At 47.9% G+C, this 24,554-nt stretch overlaps 1 protein-coding gene across 2 annotated transcripts; it reads left to right on the top strand.

The window, feature by feature from the left end:
- The first annotated feature begins 1,646 nt into the window (after positions 1–1,646).
- Positions 1,647–24,227, top strand: CSNK2A1 (casein kinase 2 alpha 1). 2 transcript variants are annotated; one of them, XM_064391158.1, is made up of 14 exons: positions 1,647–1,795; positions 13,429–13,621; positions 14,632–14,743; positions 15,614–15,715; positions 16,135–16,185; positions 16,861–16,920; positions 17,545–17,628; positions 18,023–18,133; positions 18,948–19,049; positions 19,944–20,044; positions 20,745–20,893; positions 22,157–22,243; positions 22,891–23,043; positions 23,888–24,227. In XM_064391158.1, the coding sequence occupies exons 2-13, from the start codon at positions 13,521–13,523 to the stop codon at positions 23,004–23,006; spliced, it is 1,176 nt and encodes a 391-aa protein (XP_064247228.1). In that variant the 5' UTR covers positions 1,647–1,795; positions 13,429–13,520; the 3' UTR covers positions 23,007–23,043; positions 23,888–24,227. The 2 variants fall into 2 exon arrangements, with proteins under 2 accessions (XP_064247228.1, XP_064247227.1); XM_064391157.1 differs by having other exon boundaries at positions 22,891–24,227.
- The last annotated feature ends 327 nt before the right edge of the window (positions 24,228–24,554 follow it).

The raw sequence follows: 24,554 nt of genomic DNA, 5'->3' as shown, positions 1-24,554 counted from the left end.
GGACCTCCAGCCCTTCCCCTCCACCTAGCCCAGCGCTCTCCCGCTCCGGCCCACGTCAATGCCGCCGCGAAGGTGTCGGAACAATCGCCTGACAAAGAGCTATTTTTAGGGGCCGGGGCTCGGAGCGAGGATACGGCCCGGCCGCTGACAATGGGGGGAAGGGGGCCGGGCTTCCCCCGTGACCACTCGGCAGCAGAAGGACCTGTAAGATTTCCTCGATGACCCAGGCCCGTACAATACAAGGAAAGCGCGAGAGGGAGATACCCCCGGCAGGACGAGCTGCTCCTTTACCTAATGGGAGTGACCCGGGCTGAGGGGCTGCGAGCTCTGGGCCAGCGGGCTCCCCTGGGGGAGACTCCCACAGCGGGAGGGAAGGGGGGGAAGCCTGGCCCTGCTCGGCTTTCCGCGAGGCCGGGGTGAGGGGAGGCCAGGCTGGCTCCCTTCTGAAGGGCATGGCGGGTCAAAGGGGTGCAGACACAGCTCAGCCCCTTCCCCTCCAGGCTGGCTCACAGCTCGAGGTGTGAGGACCAGCCCAGAGCTGCATGTGCCCAGCTAGCCCTGGTCCGAGTGTGCCACGAGCCCAGGCTCCTGCTCGTCCTCAGGCTGAGCCTGGATGCCTTTCCTCCCACCTCAGGGTCTCCCCCAGCTCAGCCTGGGCCAGATGGGTCGGTGGAATGGTGAATGGTCGGTGGACCATTCGCTCCGGCCAGTCCTTTGGGGAAAAAGCGATGTCCTGGGCTGCACGGCAAGAAATTGGGCTGAAGAGGTGAAAGGCAGGGAGAGAAGGTCACGGGTCACTGGACTAGGTCAGGGCTGGGCCTGGTTGCTGGCCGGGCTGCCGGCACAGCAGAGGAATAAGCCCCTTCTGTGAACAGTGCCCGGGACCCCTCGGCTCTGCGGCGGCCCCGGGGTCTGGGAGGGCCGGGCCGGTGTGGTGGAAGGGCTGGAAGGGCTGATAGAAGGGCCAGAGGAGGGCTGAAGAACGGCGGGGACAGGGCTGTGCAAGGGCCAGGACAGGCCCGTGGGAGGGCGTGGGAATGACAGCGGTAAGGGCCGGCACCGGGGCCGATGGAGGGGCCGGGCAGCGCCGGTCCCGGGGCCGATGGAGGCGCCGGGCAGCGCCGGTCCCGGGGCCGATGCAGGGGCCGGTCCCGGGGCCGATGGAGGGGCCGGTCCCGGGGCCGATGGAGGGGCCGGGCAGCGCCGGTCCCGGGGCCGATGGAGGGGCCGGTCCCGGGGCCGATGGAGGGGCCGGGCAGCGCCGGTCCCGGGGCCGATGGAGGGGCCGGTCCCGGGGCCGATGGAGGCGCCGGGCAGCGCCGGTCCCGGGGCCGATGGAGGGGCCGGTCCCGGGGCCGATGGAGGCGCCGGGCAGCGCCGGTACCGGGGCGCCTCCGCAGGCCGCAGCCGCCCCCTGGCGGCGGGTCCCGCGCACAGCCCCGCACAGGGGCCGGGCCCAAGCGGCCGCCGCTCACGCTCGCGCCTCTCACCGGCGCTGAAGAGGCCGGCACGGACCCCGGCACCTTCCCGCGGCTCACGGGGACGCACTGGGCACGGAGCGGGGACAAACCCGCGTCCTCCGCGCACCGCCGCCACCACCGCGGACTACAACTCCCATGGCCGCCCGCGGCGTGCTCCACCCTTCCCTGCGCACGCCCCCGCGGCGCGTGGCGGGGCTCGCGCGGCTTCCGTTTCCGGCGCGCCTCGCTCTGGTCCCTGCGGCGGCGGCCGAGCCTTGTGCCTCCGCCATATTGTCTGTGTGCGGCGGCGGCGGCGGCGGTAGCGGCCGCGCCAGGTACCGGCGGCTCCGGCGCCCAAGCGGGGCCCCGCGGCGGTGGCGGGCGGAGCGGGCGGCGGGGGGGAGGCGCCGCCGTGCCTCCTGAGCTCCTCCGCCCCCCCGCCGCGGGCGCGGTGTGGGCCGGGGGGCCGCGGCTGCCCCTCAGGAGAGCGGGGCCGCGGCGGCGCTGAGGGGGAGCGGGCAGAGCGGGCGGGTGCGCTGCGGCGGAAAGGGCACGGCCCGCCGCCTGCTGCCCTCGGAGGGGCTCCGAGCCCCCGGGGGGAGCGGGCAGGGCTGTGGAGGGGCCGCCCCGCTGCCCCCAGCCCGGTGCGGGGCCGCCCGCGGCCGCGCAGGAAGGGCAGAGCCCCGCGGAACGGGGCCGCCCCCTCCCCCGGCTCTCCCCGCTCGCACCTTCGGGCCGTGTAGGTGTTATTTTCCTAAATCGCTCGATGTTGCCTGTTCCCCGCCCTGGCCGGAGATGCGGAGGGGCACGGGCAGGCCTGCTGGTGCTCGCTGCCACCCCCGGCTGCGCAGGGACTCCGTCCTGGGCCCTGCTGGGTGGGGGAAGGCCGTCCTCACGGCTCTCCGCACCAGTCTGTGGAAGCAGGGCTGGTCAGTGTTGCCCCCGCTGGAATTTAGTTAATTGTGCCTTGGGACCGAGAGCAGTGTGTCTGTTGGTAAAATGTGGTTTGTAAGAGAGGGGTGAGATAAGATTGTGGAACCCCGTGTGTGTGAGATCACTTAATTCTTTCTTACTGAGGGCTTCGGGTAAAACCAATAAAGTTTGGGTTGTGAATATTCCAGCAGAGTGGAGGGGCAGGCACTGATGTGTGGTCTCTGGTGAGCGGTTGCAGGACCTGGGGGAATGGCATGGAGCTGTGTGCAGGTGGTTTAGGTTGGATATTAGGAAAAGGTTTTTCACCTGGAGGATGGATGGAGACTGAAACAGGCTCCCTGGGGCAGTGGTAACTGCTCCAAGCCTGACAGAGCTCAGGGAGCATTTGGGCAAGGTTCTGAGGCACAGGGTGGCAATGCTGGGGTGTCTGTGCAGGGCCAGGAGTTGGCCTCGATGTTCTTTGTGGGTCACACCCAGCCCTGGTACCCTTGAGAGGGGTCTCTAGATTTGGGATTGTGTTGCTCAAAGCTGACCCTGGGGCCTTGGGGAGCTGCTCTTGCACTGACCCTGTGCCAGGCTTTGAACGTGGGCACGTGTCCCCGGAGAGGGCTGTGCCATGTGCTCACCTGGCTCCCCATGGAAGCTCATCCTGGGTGAGCTCCACAGATGGGCTGGGAAGAGCCCGTGCCAGAGGGGACAGGGCAGTGGCAGCTGCTCAGAGCAGAGCAAGTGGACAGCCAGCATTTCTGCTTGGGGCTGGGAGCGATTTCTTTGTTCTTTGAACACACTCTCTTCTCTGAAACAGAATTGCTCCAATTATTCAGAGTCAGAGCTGGGGCTTGTGCCATCCTGCCAGCCAGCCGGGTGTTGGATGTGAATCCAGGGTGGATTCCAGGTGCATCAGCAGCTGGGGCACAGGAGTCGCTCATCCTGTGGTTGCTGGTTTGGTGTGATGTAGAAAAGGGCAAAGTTCCTGCTGGGAGAGGAGAGAGTGAGCTTGGGAGGACTCAGGGCAAGATTTGGGGAAAGTGTGAAGCGTTATCAGTTCCTTAATTAGCCCTAAAACTAGGATTAGGGTAATGTTCCAGTTCCCACAGCGTGGGCACACAGTGTCTGTAACTGGAAGATGAAAAGTGGGATTGGGATGTCTGGTCCCAGGTGCAGGGCAGGGAGATCTGCACTCAGGAGATCTGCCTGTGCCTGGAATCCCTCTTCTCTTTGGGTGACTCCAGACAGGGAAGGTGAATTGTAATTGTAAAGGTCCAGACATGGTACAGTTGTAATTGTAAAGGTCCAGGGCTTTCCCTGCGTGTGAAGAGTGTCCATCTTTGGTGCTAGGCACTGATCCTTTCCTTTCATCTCACCAGTGGGGAGAAGTTTCCATTCTTTCACCCTTCTCTAGTGATTTATGTCAATGCCTGGTAACATAATTTGTGTTGTTAGTGAAATTTGCTGTTTCCTTGTTCCAGTGTGGTGGAGTTGGGTGTGCATGTCCTGCACTCAGAGCACAGAGCTTGGCTGGTCAGCTGCTGCCTAGGGGGAATGGAAGCAGGCTTAGGGAAGGGAACATAATCTTGGCTTTGGCTGCAGCAAAGAAGCAAAAACTCATGGAGCTGAAGATCTGGGTGAGGGCTTGAGGCACAGAGCATGGGCAGATGTGGTGAGAGGGAGATGTTGGAGGAGAAAGCAGGCACTTCCAAGTGGGAGGGTCAGAACAGCTTTTCTTGGTTTGGCAGGGCTCATGGGTTCATGGATGGAGGGAAAGGGAGGCTTGTTGGATGTTGGGAACATGGCTCTTTGGAAAAGTGATACTAAAATTGGCAGTAGGTTCTAGCAAATGTGGAGAAAATTGGATCATGGAATGTTGCATGACATTCAGGTTGTGAGGTTTGTGCAGGGGCAGTTAATGGTACTTGTTTGCTTGGAAAAGGCTGGTGAGATGTGGGAATGAAGATACAAACCTGGGATTGGGAATTGACGTGGTAAAAAATGCCATTTCCTGATGGTGAGACATTGAAAGACTTAGAGTTTGGTATTTGGGGCATTTTCAAGTCATGCAGATTAGATTCATCAGCATGGAATGCGTTGGAAGTAGGAATCTCAGGGTATAAAGGATGTTGAAAGGTGGTTATAGATTTGTGGAGCTGTAGAGAAAGAAACTTTCTGCTCTGATGAAAGGGACGTACCAAACTTTTCCCAATTTTATTAAATGGTGGGTGTCCTTACACTTCCATTTCAGTTCTTCTCCATTTTCTCCTTACAGAACTAATTTTCTTTGTCTTTCCTCATGTCCTCTGAGGAATAAGGGAAAGGAAGACAGGAGAAGCAAATGGGTGACATTGTGGTGGTGTGATTAATTTCGTGTCACATTTCTGAAGAGGCAGGGATTTATTTCTGGGTTACCAGACCTGTCACCTCCACTGTTCCTCCATTATGGAATTGCTTACATTACGATATTTGCTTTAGAACTCTGTGCATGAGATTGTTGCCATCTTAGATCTTATTGTCCCACAAAGGTCTTGAGAGAAAAGAAAAAAGAAGATTTTAAGATCAGCAAATACTGCCTTTGGTCTGGCTACAAACATTTGTTGCAAGACAGCTCTTGGATAATTTTTCTGAGCTTGGATATCTCCTTCCAGGGGCTTCCAAGAGCTGACTTCCCTGGAATTTACAGAATGTAATTGGAGAAAGGGAGTTCTCCTTTGAACCTGAAAAAACTGCTTGGAAGAGGAGGCTGCAGCTTTTGGAGCTGGTGTTAGTGCTGTTGCTGAATGTGGAGTGTTTTTCCAAGCTGGTTTTTGGCCCCTTTTTCCATCAAGGTGCCAAGCTTACATATTGGTAGGAAAGATTGATGAGAAGTGGGATGGTTGATGTGGTCATGGGATCAATGGTTCATGGATGTTTTCTGGTTAGGAATCCAGTAGAGAAGCAGCAACATGAGCCTGGCCCAAGTCTCCTCTGCTCCTGTTCTCACACTGCTCTGGACAAATGGTTTTATTACCCATTTCATGCTGCTGCTTTGGGAGGCTGAAGAGCAGAAGGGAATCTTGGAGTTCTTTGTGGACTTGGTACCACCACAGACTCACATTTGGAAGGTTACAACTTCAATAATTTTCATTTTCCACAGAGTTCTGAGATTTAGGTTATGTCCTCCTTACTGAGTTCTATTTTTTAATTAATATTACCATTTAAGGGAGGTGGTTTCTAAAGCAGGCTGTCCAGCTCCTGCCTGTGTAATGGCTGCATCATATTATGGCAGTTTATTTCATGTGAGTGGTGAATAAATTGTCTGCTAGATGGAAAACAATTTTGAGTCAAGGCAAGAGTTTGGCTGCAGGTTTCCCATTGGCCAGTCTGAAGTGTTAACAGCAGACCTAGAAAATTGAAGTTACTCACTCTGTTTTTGCAGAGAAGGAGGCTCTGCCCTTGCACCTTCTGGAACAACCAAAGGCTAAATTAGTCCTCTTTTAATTAAGCCAAGTTGAGGGAGAGTCCAGCGTGCTAATACAGAATTACATGCCAGGACTTGCTTTCCCTGGGTGGGAAAGGTCTTCCTGTGGTGGGAAGAAGTGGCCACAAATCCTCTTGTGTGTCCAGGGAGCTGAAAAGGTGCCTCTCCCTGTTGCTACCAAAGCCTTTGGAGAAGGCATTTTCTCAGAGCATATTTGCACATGTGCGTGTGAGTTGTCAGAAAGTCTTTATTTTTAGTGTTCAGAAAATGGATGAGCGTGGACGCGCACAACAAATTAATTTCCAGTCTAGAAAAGCAAGAGCTCCTGCAGTGTTCCTTCTCTTGCAGCCTTTTTCACAGGTTTTTCTATCTGTTACCAATGTGCTGTTGAATTCCAGCCTTTCTTCCACGCTTGGTTGTACTCCAGAAGGGAAAAAGAGGGCTTTTTCCTCACTCTGCAGCATCTAGATTAATTTCAACTGAGCTTACAAATTAAGTTACAAGTTTTGGCACAATGGCTTTGCTGGGGGCTTGTAAGGTGTGAAAGAGAGTGCTGATTGCTGGAGTTTAATAGCTGGGGGTTTTTTTCCATTTGATTCTTGGAATGGTGGTAGCTGGTTTCATCTTGTGTTAATAATGATAAATTTTTAGAGAATTATGTCAGAACTTCACTTCTGGCAGGGGTTTGCACCGGGTGCCTCTTGCTGAGCCTGCTCAATGCTGGCTGAGGGTTGGAGATGGTTTGTGGTGCACTGTCTGCTCCATGGAACAGCTGATCACAGGGATTTCCTGAAGAAATAGTTACAGGCAGTGTTCTCTGGTTTATCCTTTTGCTCTGGTAATTGCTCCTGCCTCTAGGAATTGCGTGATCAGATCAATTAAAACTCTATAACTTTTACAGATGGTTGGTACAGGTCAGTTTTCTGAGTTCTGCCTAAATCCCTCTCTGTACATGAACCATAGGAGTCAAATCAGCTGAATGATTGGCCTGGCAGTACTCTGTGCCTACTAATTAATGAGGAAAACAACTGTGTCACTTAGCAGCAATTAGGGAGGTAGAACTTTCCAGAGGATGCTGCCAGTGGAACCTGATGTCAGCCCATAGTGCTGCTGAAACATTCCCCTTTGTGAGCCTCCAGGAAGAGTTCCCTGGTGCTGCTGGGGTCTCAGAAAATGAGGTTTTGGTAACTGGAATACTGTCCAAAGCTCCAGCAGTAGGAGATTTAGTTTTGTTAGTGCTCTTGGAAGAAAAAGGAACTGCTTCCTGTTGAAGTATTGCTTTGGCTTTAGGGCAGACCTGAGGGGATATTCCTCCAAAGAAAATCCCCCCGCCTTTCCTGCCCTCCCTGCTCAGCCTGCACTGTCAGTTTGGGGAAGAGGTGCGAGCAGAAGAGTTCTGTCGTTGCTTTCTGTTTGGTGTGTGTGTACAGACAAGTTGCTTTGGCAGTGCCTGGTTGTATTGCAGCCATTTTTATCAGGCTGTGTCAGGAGTCCTTGGCACTGGCACTGAGGATATCCGCTGGGTTTATGGGCACTGGGAGTGGTGGCAGGAGAAGCTGCAGGCAAGGGAAAGAGGCAGAGCCTGTGCTGGCTGCTGGGCTTGGGTGTCTTGCTGATGTTGCTGCCCTCTGCAGCTACACGGCCTCATCCAAGGTCAGCTTTGGGGTCTTTGTGTTTTGGGGTCTTTCCCTTTGCTCCATGTGCTGTTGACTAACTTAGCTCTGAAAATAATAGTGGTCATGGTCTTGGGGAGTTGTCTGTCACAGAATCCCTGTCGCTGCTGCTGGAGGTGATCCCCGTGTTCTGCCCCAGGTCCATTGCTGTTGCCAACACTGATGTTTGCAAAGGACAAATGTCCAACCAGGCTGAGATGCTGGAGACCCACAGAGAGTTTGTGTGAGCTCTGCTAAAATTCAGCTGTTAGAGAAAGCATGACAGACCTTCTGCCAGGAGAGTGTGTGGCACCAGAGCCACTGCCAGGGCACCCAGAGGGTGACAGACATGTAACACGCTGCTTTCCGAGCTGGGAAGGTGGCACAGTGAGGTTTTCCCCAAGACTGTGAGGAGTATCATGGAGTTACAGTAAAACCATTCCTGTGGCTTCCATGTAGATTGTGATCCTCGTTACAGAGGATGACTTTGGCAGGAATCGTGAGGAATTCAGAGAGGAATCAGTGGAGCTGATGTAGGAAGAGCTAATCTAAATTTAGGATGTTTCTTGTGCAGAATTACTCCAAGATGTTTCTTCCAGTATAACTAAACCTGTCAACTGCTTTCCCTGCAGACTGGCTGTGTCTTGTTTTGAATTAATCACAACAGTTCATGTTTCTTTTTTAGGGGAATGTTGAGGTCATTGCATTATCATTTGTTACTTCTCTACAGTTGGACACAATCAGCTATTTAAAAGAAATCTGGAAAATAATTTTGGTGGGAAATGCAGTTAAATCAGACTGAGCTTTCCAAAACAATGCCCAGAGAAAAGTTTGATTTCAAACCTAAGCTTTTTTTTTTTAAACTCAAATTTTAAAACCTACTTTTCTGTCAATGTTGTTCCTTTTAGTAGGGAAATGATCTTCAGGAAAGGATATAAAATGTCAATTTTGTTAATCCAGGCTTGTTTCTATTTTAGCTGTAAAATCATAGAAAAATATAGGTTGCAAGGGACTTCTGGAGGTCATTTGTTCCGTACTTGTATTGCTGAAGTTTCAGCATCATGAGAATACACAAATCAGGTTTCTTTTGTGAGATAGAGCATATTTTTAATGGTGTTGATTACTATTATTTCTTTTAAAAGTAAGCTGGGTGTTGATTGATGTTGACTGCCAGCAGGCAGTACTGTAATATTTAGGCATGTCTTGATTTTTTAATTTCAGTGTTTCTCTAGTAATAGATATTCTTCAAACTCTGAAGGAGCAAGTGCACTTCCCTGGGAGGATTACAGGACTATGTGAAGGAAATCATCAACATTTTATCTGATAATTGTAATTCTTGCTCACCCTACCAAATCACATTTTTCACTCCTGATTTTAGAGGCTGGGTTTAAGCTTTCTGCTGTGAAAGGTAACATCTCGCTTGCAGTTGTAGATGAAAGAAGGGGAATAACCTTTCGATTCCAGACTGTGCTGTAATTCTGCTCCTCTCCACTGACAGAGCTTTTCTTCTCTCCCAACAAACCCGCTGCTGTCTCAGCCTGTTTACAGCCTTAGGCTGCCACAATCGCCTCTGTAATGAGCTTACGTGGGGAAAGTAGAAGTGAGAGGAAAGTCTCTAGACCTGTTTGGCCGATCTGTCCACTTTGCTTTCTCCTCAAGAGGAAGGTGAGCTTGTCTGGAATTCATAAAGCTACAGAAATGTTTTCTTGCCTCTTCGAGTTCAGCTTGCTGCAGTTCAGGGCCTGTTTTCCTCCTTTGGGACTGCTGTGGGCTCACTGAAGCAGAGTTCAGGTGGGTCATGGGGAATAACCAGGTTTATGTGGTGTTGAACAAGTTTTTCTGGGTTCACTCCGCTCTCTCTGGATGAACTTGGATCTCCCTGGCAATACACTGTTCACACTGAGGGCAAGGCATGCTGTTAACAGCAATCCACAGGGGAGCCAGTGTCAAACGGTGTTTGTGTTCTTGGCTGCATTATTTATACTCCAAACCTTATCCACAAAGGTCATCTCTTGGATGGCACTTGTGAGTTCCTTGGGACACCAGTCTTCCGGGAAGCTCTTGGCTCTCAGCTCACTGGGAGCCTGTGCAAGTGCTGCATCATACTGGGGCAACTTCAGAGGTTTTAAGTTCTGAATGAGTAACTGCTTGAGAGAGGTTCCATGCCAAGAACATTTCCATTTAAAAGGAGAAAAAAAATCATTCTGGTATTTCAGTTTTTCTGGACTAAAAAAAAAAAAAGGCAAATTTTACTAGAGGCAAAGTAGGTGTGTTTCAGAGAAACGAATCTGCCTGGATTTCTTAGCTGTGTTTTGTTGCTACTTGCTCTAAGTGCATGCATCTGGAAGGACAGAGAGTGTAGGAAATTCCTGTACTAATTGGAGTAGGTGCTGGAAGTATGGATCCTTCACAAAATATCAAATTCTCTATGGGGGCATGGTTGCCCTTAGAGTGTATTGTAAGGATTATAACATCCTTTTTTAAAAATGAGGGGGTTTGTAACTGGTTTAGATTAAAATGTTTTAAAAATCAGAGTCAAAGAGAACATTGAGAGGCTTTTTACTATCTTAGTGAACTTTAGGCACAAAATGTCTCAGCTTGCCAAGCTGTTCAGACTACAGGCTACTGTTAGAAGAATTCAAACTTTTTAAGAACTGATCTTTTTTAATTAGTTGGCCTTCCAATTAAAACATTCCTATATGGTGGCAGCACAGTTATTTGTCTCTGGGCTGGGGCTCTGGGTACTCCCCTGGAGTCTGTCAGCAGGACAGGAGCTGTGTTTGGCTCTGTTCTTGTCTGGGATGAGCAGGGTTCCTCTTGATAAGGCTGCTGTGTAAGAAATCAGCTAATTATCAGTTTGTTAATACTCCAACGGCATTTTTGAGGACAGGCCTGTGTGGGAGAAGCCAGCAGTGAGACTTTGGCGTGGTGTTCCTTTGCTGCAGCTGTCATGTGAGCCCCTTTGGGTGATACCTTCCAAGGGGTGTCACCACAGGGGCTGACTGAGGAGCCCTGCTCTGTGTCCTTGGCAGTGAGCAGCATGTCAGACTGTGGTTGGGAGCTTTGTCTTCCTCTCTTTGTGACCTCTGGTGCATTGCCTAAAAGCTCATGGTTGTTTCCTAGTTAAAGATTTCTCTACCAGAGAAATTAAATTTTTAATGTTGTTTCTGGAGATGCTCAAGGCTACACTGGACCCTGATCTCACCACATCTACTTTGATTAGGTGATGTTGAGCAGACTCACCCAATATAAATTATTCTATGATTTTGTCATCAATGCAGGAATTAATAAATGACAACATTCTGTTTGGATTCTGCAGAAATAGAACTCATCTGTTATAACAAGCTCAGGGCAGTTCTCTAGGTGCAGTCATTGCTCATACTGTAGATTTTTCTGCTTTAAAACTGCAGGCTCAACTGATGCTTGCATGTCAACACCTGTCCCCATTATCTGTCCTTATTTGTGTCATTCCCTTCTGCCAAAGAGCTTGGATCCACTGCAAAATAATCCCCCTCCAGGGGCACTGAAGGCAAAAATCTATACAAATTCCTTGGCAGTTTTGAGCAGAGAGTGAGCAGCTTTCAGGCAGGGTAAGTTTGTGTCTGTCTGTAACTGTGTTTGCTTTAAAATTTAGTTATCTGTGCAGATTCTCTCCCCTTCCTGTGTAAAGAATGGTAGACAATAATACCTACCCTCATAAATAGACATTGTGTGCCATTCTTAGAAGCTGCAGTTGATGATTTCCTGAAAAAGCCCTTCTCTGAGCAGCCTGTTACAATGTGCTGCTTGAGCTAGGCTAGAGCTACGTGACAAAAAATAGCCACTGTGAAATTTGATCTATCTTTAGATAATGTGATTGATTTTTCTTTTTTTTTTTTGTGCTGAAACTGATCTTGCTAAGCTGGGTGAGGGGAGCAGTCACGTGTGCTTTATTTATACTGGATTGTGCTTAAAAATTAAAATTGCTAAGTCATCTGAGACATGTATAAGTTCAGTTAATTCCTTCACAAGGAGTATTGGGCAGAGGAAATGGGCCAGTGCATCTCCTGCCAGAAGCACAGGGAGTGAGAAGAAACACAAACACAGTGACTGAACGTTGAAATCTAATAAATTTCACTGTACTAAACTGTTCTAGTAAACTTGCATGCTCTAGTAATGCCTGGGGACATCTAATTTCTAAGTGTCTGAGTCATGCCACATAAATGCTTTGAGGTCTTAGATGATTGCTGCCTCATCTTCTGAAATTGTGTTTTGTGAGAGGACTAGCGTTTTATCCAGGAATAGACTTCTTATATCTTGAGGAATGCTTCATATTCTTCCATTAGCTGGACACACAGCTGAAGTGCCTCATCTTTTATTGGTCTGAGGCCTCAGTCACCCTTCCATAGTGGATTTTGGGATAGTGCCGTGTCCCTGTTTGTCCTTTGGACTGGATTATTCCACCCTGTCTACCTGAAGCTGCCACCAACACCGTTTGTGTGTCAGTAGGTCAAAAAATATCCCATTGCTGAGCTGTGTCCCACCCAAGGAGGCTTTGTCCATGTCAGAGAGCCCTTGCAGGCACTTCTGCCTCTGGAAGCAGGACCAGCTGCTGGTCAGGTTGTGTGACACAGTAAAGGACATCAGACCTGTGTTCCCCAGGTCCTCTGCCATCTTCACAGCCAGTGGGTCTTGCTGGGTCCTCACAGGAGCTGCAGACCTCAAATAAACAACAGGACTCTGCCTGTAGAGCAGGATTTTGCTTCTAGAGTTTTCTTCTGTTGAGATGTCTCCTAGTAGCTTAAGCTACTAGAAACCTGCTCCGAGCAGATTTCTTGGCCTTTCTCATTAACGTGTGATTAATGGGGCTGTTACTTCCTTCTGCAGTCTGGCAGTTGCCCATTTTCTGTGGAGGGATAAGATTGGCATAGCAAGTTAGAATATTAGTTCAAATAACAGTGTTGCCCACTGTTGGAGCACATACACGGGGCTGCACGGCCCTGCCACCTGCTGCTACACACCCAGCAATGCTCCCTTTCCAACACAATAATTTTTCCTGCTCCAATACAGCTCCTTTTCTTGTAAGTTATTTTGAAAGCTGACAAGGGGATTCTTGTATTTAAACATCTAAAAGGGTGTTAACTTCCCCTTGTGAATGATTTGAGACTTGTAAATGCACCACATTTATCTCGGGTAGGACAATATTGATACAAAACTGTAGTGAGTTACTGCTGTCCTAAATATTCAGATCTGGATAATAAAGTATTCAGACATATAGGATAAAGGTACAGTGTTTGTCTCTGATCTACAGTAACTTTCTTTTGAGTGGTTTTGACCAGTCTCAATACTGATAAAACTTACCAGAAGCTTTGCAAAAATTGCATTGGAAGGAGGAAGGATTGGAAGTACTTTGGGCAAGCAGAATGCAAAGGAACAAATTCAGACCCTTGCAGCAGTGCATTTCTTTCATGTTTGAATAAAGCATCATAATCCAACACAGATACTGCTGTCTTTTTGACAGTCAGATTTAATGTTTTGACTGTTGGAAGTTGTGACTAAAGCTGGTTTCCATCCCAGCAGAATTGATTTTGTTGCATTGGATGGCCCAGGACTTGTGATGGGATGAGATTGTAGCCTGTGGCTGTTGCTTTCAGTCTGGAATTGAAAGGAGGGGATCTGTCTGCAGATACAGGGCACATGGCATTCTTTCCTTTTGGAAAGTTACCTCTTCAACCAGCAGCTGGAAACAAGGTGCTGAAAATTACCAGGTCAGCAGGTTGGTTTGCTAGGGGCCAGTCCTGTGTGAGGGAGAGCAGACAAATGGCGTTCAAGAAATCCCAGGCCTGTGGCTGGGCAGGCTCCAGCCTCTCCTTTGCAGCAGCTTTTAATGATTAACTTAAATACTTTTGAAGCACCTTGAGAATTTAACCTCTGGTTTATGTTCTGTCTGCAGGTGGAGGGATCTGAGGCCTTTCTCCTCTGTCAGCACTGCAGACAGGTCGCCTCTGATTTCACATCGCGCTTCCGCCTGCCAAGCTGTCTGACATGTCGGGACCCGTGCCGAGCAGGGCCAGAGTTTACACGGATGTGAACACACACAGACCCCGGGAGTACTGGGACTATGAGTCTCACGTTGTTGAGTGGGGGTAAGTCTGGGCTGCTTCTGGTTGTCCCTGCAGCAGGATCAATCCCTGTGGATCCTGCGTAGTGGTACTTGGGGAGTTCAGGCTGTGCTGCGGGAGGCTTTTTCGTGCTTCTTGGCAGATGGCAAGGGAAAGGATTACAACTTCTCTTCAGAAAAATGTTTCCTATCAAACTTTTAAATTCCCAGTTGTGGAAGAACATTTATAGCAGCTTTCTTAAAAGTTTGAAGAAGTTTTGCCAGGTAGTCAAGAAACATCCCCTTTCAGAGGGAAGAAAATCTATTTCTGAAACAATCCAAACAGTCCTGAGTGCAGGGCTGAAAAGAAATGAAAAGAGTTTCAAACTGAAGTTGCTGCTGACTTGGATAAGTGAAGAGGCTCCACAGACTTAAATAGGTACATGCTATTTTATGACTTGTTGCCCTGTGAGTGCCTGGAAAAGACATGGCTGCTTCTCTTTGAAGGAAGGAGGTGTCTAAATTGAGCTCATGACTAAATTGTCCCAGAATCAGACAGCAGTGGTGGCAGCTTCATAGCTCTGCGTTCCTGCTGGGATATGGAGGGCCCAGACAGAGTTCTGCCCTCAGCTGTGCAGTTCCCAGTTTCTGGAATGTACACAGTCGTCTGAGCATGAGTGCTGCTTTGTGCCCAGACTGTTTTTAAACAGCCTTGCACTTAGATTTTTCCTTGTACTGGCTTTGTTGAATTTTACCAGCATTATACAAGGAAAAATGGAGCTTCCAAATATAGAGAGATGGGATAGTTCAGGTTTGCTAATGCTGAAATACATAGTTGGGCTTTCAGTCCATAATTTTGGATTGAATCTGTCTTGGGCAAATAGAAGGTCCCAGTTTTTCTCCTAGCCCTTAAATCATCCAGTTCAGGAGAGGTGAGGCACTAGTTAATCCCCTTTGTCTGTCAAGTGAGGCAGTGATTGAGTGTTAAGGAGCAGTTTATAAATTGTGATGGAAATGAGTGAGCCCTTTGGAACTCTTAACCTTTTCTCTCCACAGAAATCAAGATGACTACCAGCTAGTTCGAAAATTAGGCCGAGGCAAATACAGTGAAGTATTTGAAGCCATCAACATTACAAATAATGAAAAAGTAGTTGTTAAAATTCTCAAGGTGAGCTGGGGATTGGGCAAAAGATAAAATCTGTCTTGAGGTGATCAGGAGGCCAGAAAGGGCTGTTTGATGTTCTAAAACTGAAATCCTTAAAGCCTGGCTTTGGAGTGTCACTCAGTGAAACAGGCCATCTATAAGCCCTGCATTTAAGTCAGATCTCTGCCTGTAAGGAATTAGGCTCTGTCTTAAAGAAGCCCTGATGTGCAACACCTTTTTACTTGGAACTAAGCAACATTTCAGCAGCTGACTACAAAATTCTCAGCTTCTCTTAAGTGCCAGTGTCCTGGCAGGCTGTCACAGCCTTGGCCTTCATTTAGTGACCCTCCAATAGCCCACGGACCTCTCATAGTTAAACATTTGCCACATGCCAGTTAAGAAATCTTGGAGTATCACAGAACTGTTCAGGTTGGAAAAGCACTCAAAGATCATCACCAACACCCCAGCATTCACGTCCCCAGGTGCCACATATACATTTTTTAAATCAGTTCAAGGATGGTGTCCTCACCACTGGAGCAGCCTGTTCCAGGTATTGACAACCCATTCTGTGAAGACATTTTTTTCTGGCATGACTTGAGGCCATTTCCTCTTGGCCTATCAGATCATGTTCAGAGAGCTTTTTAAAAAAATGCCATCTTCCAACCTCTCCTTCACTTGGAATTATTGTCTGTAGCTGTCAGAGTTGTGTGGTTAGAAAGGAGACAGCAGATATTTGAGCCCTTACTGGTGTGATGCATACTCAGGTTAAATTGCAAATGTTTCAATATATTTTGCTGATCTGCAGTCACCTGGGTGTTGTCATCTGGGTGTTGAGCTATTAGCCTCACTTTACTGCAGGGCTTTATCTTACACTTTGGCTTTTTTATTCTTCAGCCTGTTAAAAAGAAGAAAATCAAGCGTGAAATCAAGATCTTAGAGAACTTGCGAGGCGGTCCCAATATAATCACCCTTGCAGATATAGTAAAAGATCCTGTGGTGAGTAAGGGAGAAGCTCAGGCAGTACACTGGGGTTATGGGTGAAGTTGCTCTGTTTGATTTCAGCTCTGACCTGGCTTTTTGTTTTCCCCTGCTCTTAAATCCTGCTTTTGAATTGACTGATCAGATCAGCTCTTAATCTGATAAACTTCTTTTAGAGGGCCCTTCCCCCACAGTCCCTCCAGCCCCTCACTCTGTGAGGAAGAGATACCAGTGAGCTGAGACAAGTTAATTCGCTCTGCAAACAGTGCTGCTGGAGGCTGTGGGCTTAGGCTCTGCTCTCTCTGTCTGAGGGGAATCATAAATATGTCCAAGGCAGAGGGATTTTGTGCAGTTTTAGTAGAAAAGAAACTATGTAATTCATTATCCTAAGTGGAAACATAACTTAACATGGCTGAATGCTTTTTTTTCTGTTTCAGTCTCGAACACCCGCTCTGGTTTTTGAACATGTAAACAACACAGACTTTAAGGTACAGTGTGGGATGTGACTTCTCTTTTTTTTTGGGTTTGAAAACCACTCATACTGTCTGTCTGGGGAGGGGAAAGTACGTAGGATAGGTATTTCTTTCCAGGGTAGGAAATGCTTTTAAAGGTAAATGCAGTTGGGACAGAATTTTGTAATTAGCCCATCAGTACCATTTTGCCACAAAAGTTACAAGATGAGAATGCAGATTCCAAGAGGTACTTAATTAACCTTGGGAGAAAATGAATCTTTTACTTTGTGGCCCATCAGTGCCTGTGTTTTTGAGGCATTTGGCTTTTATGTGTACAGCTATTTACTGGAACCACTTTAAATGTGGATGGCTGTTTATGTGGCCTTCCATACTCCTGGGAATGGGATTTAAATGTTTCTTTGTCCCATCATACTGACCTGCCTCAGAAGAAGAAAGGCTGTGCAGTGCCATCCATCATGCTTGTGCTGGGTGGATATAACCAGAGGGAGATAGTTTACTTCCAGCTTTGCTCAGACAGCACATCCTGGTTCCTGTCACTATGTATGGGATTTGCAAAGGGGGAGGAACAGACTGATCAGAGTAACTTGAGAAACTTGGACTGTACTTCAAATGGGTTTGGAGAATGCCAGCAGCCCAGAGTGGGAGTTGTTTGGATGTTGAACACTGACATGATGTGTTTGTGTCCCACAGCAATTATACCAGACATTAACAGATTATGATATTCGATTCTACATGTATGAGATTTTGAAGGTAAGTTGGTGTTTGCTGTTTTGGTGGTTTATTTCTAGTATTTGCTCTCAGCTAATCCTGTAGAGATGGTTCTCATGTCACTGATGATAGAGACATCATATCACTAAGGGAAGGAGAGTCCATGGAAGTATTGGGCAGAAAAATAGCAAGTCAGTATCTGTTTTTCAGCATTTTGGTACATTGAGATACCTTAAAATCCTAAATCAGGAGTACGTGTAGCCTCTGAAAAAAGAAAACTTCGAGCTGTTACTGGCTGGGTTTGTGCTCGGGCATAATGTGAGTCAAATGTCTTCATCCATTCTTCTGAACTCAGTAATTTGTCCTTAGGAGCCTGAAGAAAAGGGGCTTGTGTGATCATTAATGCCTAGTAACTATGCTTCTAGAATCTCTGAAAATCCAGTTTTTATGAGGAAGCACATGAAGTAAACTAAAGACATTTGTGCTGCTGGGATCTCCCTTTGAGAGGGGGGTCTAGAAGCATTTTCTGTGATCAGTGAGTCTAGTCCAGGATCTAACACTGGACAGTCCTGCCATCTAGTTAGACTTGTTATGTGTGGAAATACTTTTGAATATGGTTAACTTGACACATTCTTGACTCCAGCATCTGTTTCCTTTCACCTGCAGGCTCTAGATTACTGCCATAGCATGGGAATCATGCACAGAGATGTCAAACCTCACAATGTCATGATTGACCATGAGCACAGAAAGGTAGTGTGGGGTGGCTGGGGGGCAGGAGGGGTTCTACTTTTCTTTGGCAAACTATTCATCCATCCCTTTGGGTACTCCTGCTAGTGGTACTAGCAGACCTCTGTGAGGGGGACTCTCATGGTGTGGGCAAATGTAAAATGAGAATATTATGCTGCTTTTTGAGGCTTTGCTTGCTCACGTGTTACCCACAGGCAGGGCTGTAAGGAGAGGTATTTTATTTAGACTGGTTGGTGATAGGGGTTTGGGGAGAATATGTAACCAGACACTCTGATCAAATTAATTGAAAATGGGAGACTTATAAATTAACTTCATACTAAGTTCACCAGTGTCATTCAGCCAGTGGTAAGCTGGAGCATCCCTTGAGCCTTTTTTCTTTGTTTTCTACCATTTTTAGCTCAGACTAATAGACTGGGGTTTGGCTGAATTCTATCACCCTGGCCAGGAGTATAATGTCAGAGTGGCTTCCAGATATTTCAAAGGACCTGAACTTCTTGTAGATTATCAGGTAAGAGTTACCAGGACTTCTTACTGACTTTGATATGGAAAGTCAGTGGCATTTCAAGGTAATAAAGCCAAAATTCAGGTGTCTAGAGAGCTGAAGCTAAAGACAGTCTGTTCCAAAATGTATGGCAGAAAGCAGTGGCCATAAAGCCCCTGAATGAAAGAAACAAATGAGTAGTCTCAGGACCTGAGGAAGAGCTGCAGAACTATCATTATGGATCTTGGAATACAAATGTTAAATATTTTTTTAGCAAGGCTGTGTTTGCAGTAAGGTACAGAAATGAAACAAAGCCCCTGTGGGAACAGCAAGTACTGCATGAACTTCTAAATTAAGCTATAAAAGCATCCCCTTATCTGATGGCAGTTTGCATTATGGAAATCACAGTGTTCCTGGTGACTTTCAGACCATGCTGGTTCTGGAAAAAAGCACATCCTCACCTGTCCATGGACCCTGGGGAGTCCACACCTTTTGTTGTTTGTTCCAATGCTTCCTTTCCCATCACACACTTCTCAGTGGTTTACAACATTGGAGTCTGCAGTGAAAACAGAAGAAAGCTCTGATCTTTAATATCCTGGCAGACAGGGATGGAATTAGGATACCTGCTGTCCTGCTAATTGCTGTATCCCAGTTTGAGTAACTGGAGCACTGAGCTGAACAGTGGTTTAGAGATGGAGATACATGAAGATATTTCAGTTTGTTTCCAGCATGACATGGCTGTGTTCATATCACCTTGGTGGGGTGGGGGAACCCTGTTAGTTTTGGAGGTCTGTTCTGCTTAATTCATTAGAAATTGAATTGTCCTTCTGGTTTTGTACAGATGTATGATTACAGTCTGGATATGTGGAGCTTGGGTTGCATGTTGGCTAGTATGATATTCCGAAAGGAGCCATTTTTCCATGGCCATGACAACTATGATCAGGTGAGAGCTGGTCATGTACAATGTCTGTTCTCTTAGCACCATGAAGCTTTCCTGCTCAGGCTTCTATCAAGTCATCCAGAGAATTTTTAAGCCTTTCTCTAATGGCTTCTTAGCTCGGTTTGAAGCCACATTCCTTTTCTCAAGTGTGCAAGATTATGTAACCAATTAAATAGAAATGGATTTATAGAGCTTTGTACTTAGGAGCTCCTCAGTAGGTGTCTGGGAAAAGCTGTAGAAATAATTATATTAAGGCTGGTGTGTTCTAGTACATAGTTTGACTATTCCTGAGGTTATGTGGAAACCCCCTGCCACTACTCACTCTTCCCCCCCTCTGTATAGAAGCTGTGAATTTGGTACAGGTTTATACAGATTCTGAAATCTTTGATGTGTTGCCTTTGGGCCAAAATTTTTATTTTTAAACTTACCACATGCTCAGCATGTGACTGCCATGCAAATATTCTGGAACAGGGACCTTGTATTCTCAAACCTTTATTCTGGAGCTCTCTGGGGTGGTGCTTCACCTTTCACATGCAAGATCCAGAGTTTCTGCTTTTTTTACCAGTTATCCTTGCCTTCCCCTCTGTTGGTTTGGAATATTTTCATGCTATTAAGGAAGGTAGTGTTGCGAGGTCTCAGGTTTTAGAGATTTTAGGGTCTGTGGCTCCCTCCTGGCTGCCCTGGGGTACTGAGCTCCAGCTGTGACTCGAGGCCTGTTCCTGTTACCTGGGACTGTGTGGCTGGGAAAGCCAGAGCCACAGGCTGACCTTGTGGCTTCTGATTCATACTGCTGGGATCAGGTTCCAGCTCCCGTGGGAATGTGCTGCCATATCTTCATGCAGGCTCTGGTATTATCATACCTTCACAGCAGTGACTTGTTTTTGTGTTTGTTCCCAGCTGGTGAGGATAGCCAAGGTTCTGGGGACAGAAGATCTGTATGACTACATTGACAAATACAACATTGAGCTGGATCCACGTTTCAATGACATTTTGGGCAGGTGAGCCAAGGTCTGGAGTCTCTTTGGTAGATCCAGACAGTTACAGCTTTGTCAACAGACCTTGAAATGAACAAAAATTTGTGGGAGAAATCAGAGCCAGTAGTTTGGAGAACTGACACTTTGTGCCTTTGGTCCTTTTTGCCAGTGCTTTCCATAGTCCTTTATATGGAAATGGACCTGAGGAAAGATTTTTAAATGTCATTCAGGCAATAAAGGAGCTACTGGAGCAGAAAGCATGAAGGGCAAATACTCTCTTCACTCTGGAGGGAAAAAACCAAAATGGTGTTTCTCAGCATTAGAGTGCAGAAAGTCAGGTGCTGCTAGAGATGGAATTTATATGGGATTTTTCCCCCCTCATAGTGGGTCTAAAATTAAAGGAACTCATGTTGGGTGCATAAGAGATGACAGACCCTGCAATTTTAGGCCTGTAATCCATCCTGAGCATTAGTCCTGCTGCTGTCTGGGGTCATGGCAGGGCTGTGGTGGCCGAGGTGGCTGTGCTGGGGCTGTGACTGCTGTGCCACCGCGTGGAGACACGGTGACACTGCTTCATGTTCTGGAATGTCTCACTCCTGCACTGCTGCACGGAGCAGTGGCCTCCCTCAGGGTTGGACATCTGTCACAGTTCTTGCTCCTTGAGAAAGTGAGTTTTGGCATCACTGTCCCCTGCCTGGCCTGATCTGGGTCTGTTTTCCTGCAGACACTCCCGTAAGCGATGGGAGCGCTTTGTCCACAGTGAGAACCAACATCTGGTGAGTCCAGAAGCTCTGGATTTCTTAGACAAGCTGCTGCGATACGATCACCAGTCACGACTCACAGCAAGAGAAGCCATGGAACACCCCTACTTCTGTAAGTGTCAGCTGCTGTCCTGAGAGTTCTGCCTCTGGGAAATCTCTGTTCCCATGGATTGTGCAGATGGGAGCTGAGAATGGCAACAATGATAAGTCTGCTCTGCAAATAATTGTGCTGGAACTGAGGCTGCTGCTCTCTGTGTGCCACCTCCGCCAGCCAAGGAATCAGTGTTGGGTGCCTGTGTCAAGCCCATGAATCAGCAGGTGATATCAAAGAAGGTCACCTAAATCATGTGATTTGGGGCTGCTTTCTGCATACATTCCTCTGTTTGGATAAACCCAGAGAATTCTGGTTTGTTGATAAACAGGCATTTTAACTCCTGTTGCTAAATTGCTTAGCTCATCCTATATCCAGGTCTTGATTTTGCAAGCAGAAATGTTACTTTCACTAATAAATGCTTTTAAATAGTTGCTGTTTTTCACAGATAGGGATATCTAGGGGTTTGAAGCAGCTGCAACAATGTACAATATCAATATTTGCTCAGGTGGTTTGGTTTTGGGGTTTTTTTAACTGCTGCTGAAGGGACCCCTGTAATTAACAGATGGTTGATCTGTGTTACACCTGTTGGAAAAATCCCAGGGAAATGTTTTGCAGGTATGAGCATTAGAGAAGCCAATAGCTTGGAATGTGAGAGCTGGACACACAGTTCATTAACTTGTGTCCACAAAAAGATACACGTAGTGCTGAGCTCAGCAAAGTTTGGAATTCCCTTGTCTGACACAGAAGGTCTGGGAGGCAGGAAGGGGTTGTCCCTGTTCAGGGGAGAGTCATGTTTACATGCAACTGAAAGTAGAGTTAGTAAGTTGTGATCATCTCATGGATGACAAGTTCTAGTGACACACCTGACAGCTCACAGAGAGGTAAGATGTGTACAGAGACATGACCCATGATTGTAATCACTGATAATCTTTCTGCTTGCTACACCCATATTCTGGGTTTGGCTTTCTGCAATTACACAGTTGCTTAGCACAGAAAGATGAACTTTGCCGTAATAACCTTTGTCTTTTCCTGTCAGACAGTCCTGCTGAACCCCAAATCACATAATTTAGCTGATTTTCCCTGATACCACGTGACCTTGGTACCCTCTTGAGTGCTTCCCACTGGCGTTGGTGGAAATGTCTGTATTTCAGTAGATGGTGGTTGATGTTATTTGACACAGGCAGCGTGCCAGGCCTGGCTGAGCACAGAGCCCACGGGCAGTTTGTGTGCCTCAGCAGCTCTCTGGCAGCACAGCACTTACTGGTAGTGTGCTCTTCCTAGACCCCATTGTGAAAGACCAGGCTCGGATGGGCTCGTCCAACATGCCGGGTGGCAGCACTCCTGTCAGCAGTGCGAGCATGATGTCAGGTCAGTTCTGCCAGCTCGCCCCCGGGCTTGGTGTGCTGGAGCATTTCTGTGTGTGGGGCGGGTGGGAGGACCAGGAGGGAGAGCTCAGCAGGCAGGGCGGTGTTGGGTCATCTCCCAGGATTGGGGACAAGGGCAAGGAGAGCTGCAAAGTGGGTGGGAGGGTCTGATAAGTAAGGCCTTGGGCAGCCTGACCTGTTTTTCTGGTCTCATTTTAAGTTCTTTGCAGTTCATTTTCTGGCAGCAGCTTGAAGGACAGTCCACTGGCACAGGCTGCCCAGAGAAGCTGTGGCTCTCAGATCCCTGGAATTGTTTAAGGGCCAGGTTGAACAGGGCTTGGGGCAACCTGGTCTAGAGGAAGGTGTCCCTGCCCATTGTGGGGGAGCAAGAGGAGCTTTAAGGTTACCTTTTCAACCCAAACCATTCTGTGATCCTGCCACATCTCTGCCCATCAGTGACACTCAGGGGTGTGCAAATCTGTGCCCTTGCCAGAGCTGCAGAGAACAGTGACAGATCTTTTCTCTCTTTAATTACTTTGGCAGCTCTGAAAACATAACTGACCCACAAAGCTCCCACTCGACTTCAGAAGCTGTCCTGGATAGCAGCGCGCTGTTTTTACTCTAATTCCTGCTTACCTGTCTCTCTTCCAGGGATTTCTTCAGTGCCAACACCTTCACCCCTTGGACCTCTAGCAGGCTCACCCGTCATCTCTGCCACCACCACGCTGGGGATGCCGGTTCCAGCGGCTGCGGGCGCCCAGCAGTAGTGACGGGCTCTGTCTCCTGCTGCCTGAGCTGAGTCAGGTGGGGAAGAGGTTTCCCCCTCCACCTCTCCTCAGGACGCAGCTCGTGCCTGGCAGGGGAAGGGAGGGGATGAACGCTTTGGAGACACCGTGTCTGAACTGTTGCTTGTGGATTTATAGTAGTTCAGTCATTATATACAAAATTATTATAGGCTGATTTTTTTCTTTTTTTACTTGAACTTTTCGTAACTCAGGGGATTCCCTGAAAATACCTACAGATGGAATACTTCTTGGACAGTTTTTCTTTCCCCCTCCCCCACCCCTCCCAAAAAAAAAAAAACCCTATACAAAACAACTCTTCATGTAATAACAAAGATGAATCAACAGCATTTCCAAGCTCTTGCATCCTGCTGGAAATCTCTTCTCTTCATGTTCCCACCATTATTCCTCCACAAGCCTTGGGGGATTGTGCTGTTCTCCAGAGACTACCAAACCAAGTCTTCATGAGGCAGGGGAGGGGATTCTTAAAGTACCACTCACGTGAACCCCGTGTCCTGCCTATGTCCCAGCCAGGGTACACTGAGGAGACAATTCCAGTAGGGAGAGGTGGGATAAGCTTAAAAGGAGTAAGTGCAGATAGTGTCCAAAACCCTAATTGGATTGGATAATGTCTCCTTAGGAGTCAACCAGAATGCTAACTCACCCCTTGCATGTAATTTTAGTCTTAAAAATGAAGTTACTGATCCAGTTGGAGTCCTTGGCACCTCCTGAGACAGGTGCTCCTGTAGAGTAAGCCCTGCTCTCATCAGCCCCTTTCTCGTGGAGGGTTCTTCCAGCCATTGCTTGGCTTGGATCTCTGGAATTAATTTGTTATTGGGTATATTGTTTTTAAATTGTTTCTATAGGTTTCGAGCTGGTGGCTACTTAAAGCTGGAAAAATCAGACTGCGCCAAGTCCGATCCCACATCTTCACCCACCATCCCCTCCCTCACGTGCCATGTGGTGAGAATACCAGTTACCTCACAGTCTTGTAAATATGCACTGAGAGGAAGGAGCCAGGAGACGTTAACTTAAACTGAAATGGTAGATCAGTAATTGTGGACAAATATTATCATTGACAACGGAAAAGCACCCTTGTTACAGCCCTGCTACCCCTTGCTGTGTATATATACTTTGTCCTTCATATGTGAAAGATCCAGTGTTGGAATTCTTTGGTGTAAATAAACATTTGGTTTTATTTATCGAGGTTAGATTTAAGTTCCCTGTGTAGAGGCCTCCCTGGGGTGGTCATACACTGACACAGGAGAGGTGACAGCCACATGTGCCCTGGGCAGGCCATGTCCCTGTCACACCCACGGGGAGCAGTGCAGAGAAGCCTTACACAGATGTCACAAAGCCAAAGTTATCTCCTGGGAGAAGGATCTTTTGCCATAACAAAAACCCCTCCTCTTCTGTCTCAGCCATGATGGTGGGGAATCGAGATGATGAACCAATTACTAGTTGTTTGCCTGTTGCAACTCACTGGATTTCTGTGACTCGTTCTCAGTCACCTCATGCTAGGCTGGCTGAGCT

This window comes from Passer domesticus, chromosome 16 (genome assembly GCF_036417665.1).
Source record: "Passer domesticus isolate bPasDom1 chromosome 16, bPasDom1.hap1, whole genome shotgun sequence".
Taxonomy (NCBI): Eukaryota; Metazoa; Chordata; class Aves; order Passeriformes; family Passeridae; genus Passer; species Passer domesticus.
This window is presented reverse-complemented; position numbering and strand designations above follow the sequence as displayed.

Bases quoted from the DNA above. Each gene is read 5' to 3' on its own strand.
- CSNK2A1 (XM_064391158.1), top strand. From the start codon at position 13,521: ATGTCGGGACCCGTGCCGAGCAGGGCCAGAGTTTACACGGATGTGAAC. The intron at 15,716-16,134 runs GTGAGTAAGGGA...TTTCTGTTTCAG, and splicing joins ATATAGTAAAAGATCCTGTG to TCTCGAACACCCGCTCTGGT. The intron at 16,921-17,544 runs GTAAGTTGGTGT...TTTCACCTGCAG, and splicing joins ACATGTATGAGATTTTGAAG to GCTCTAGATTACTGCCATAG.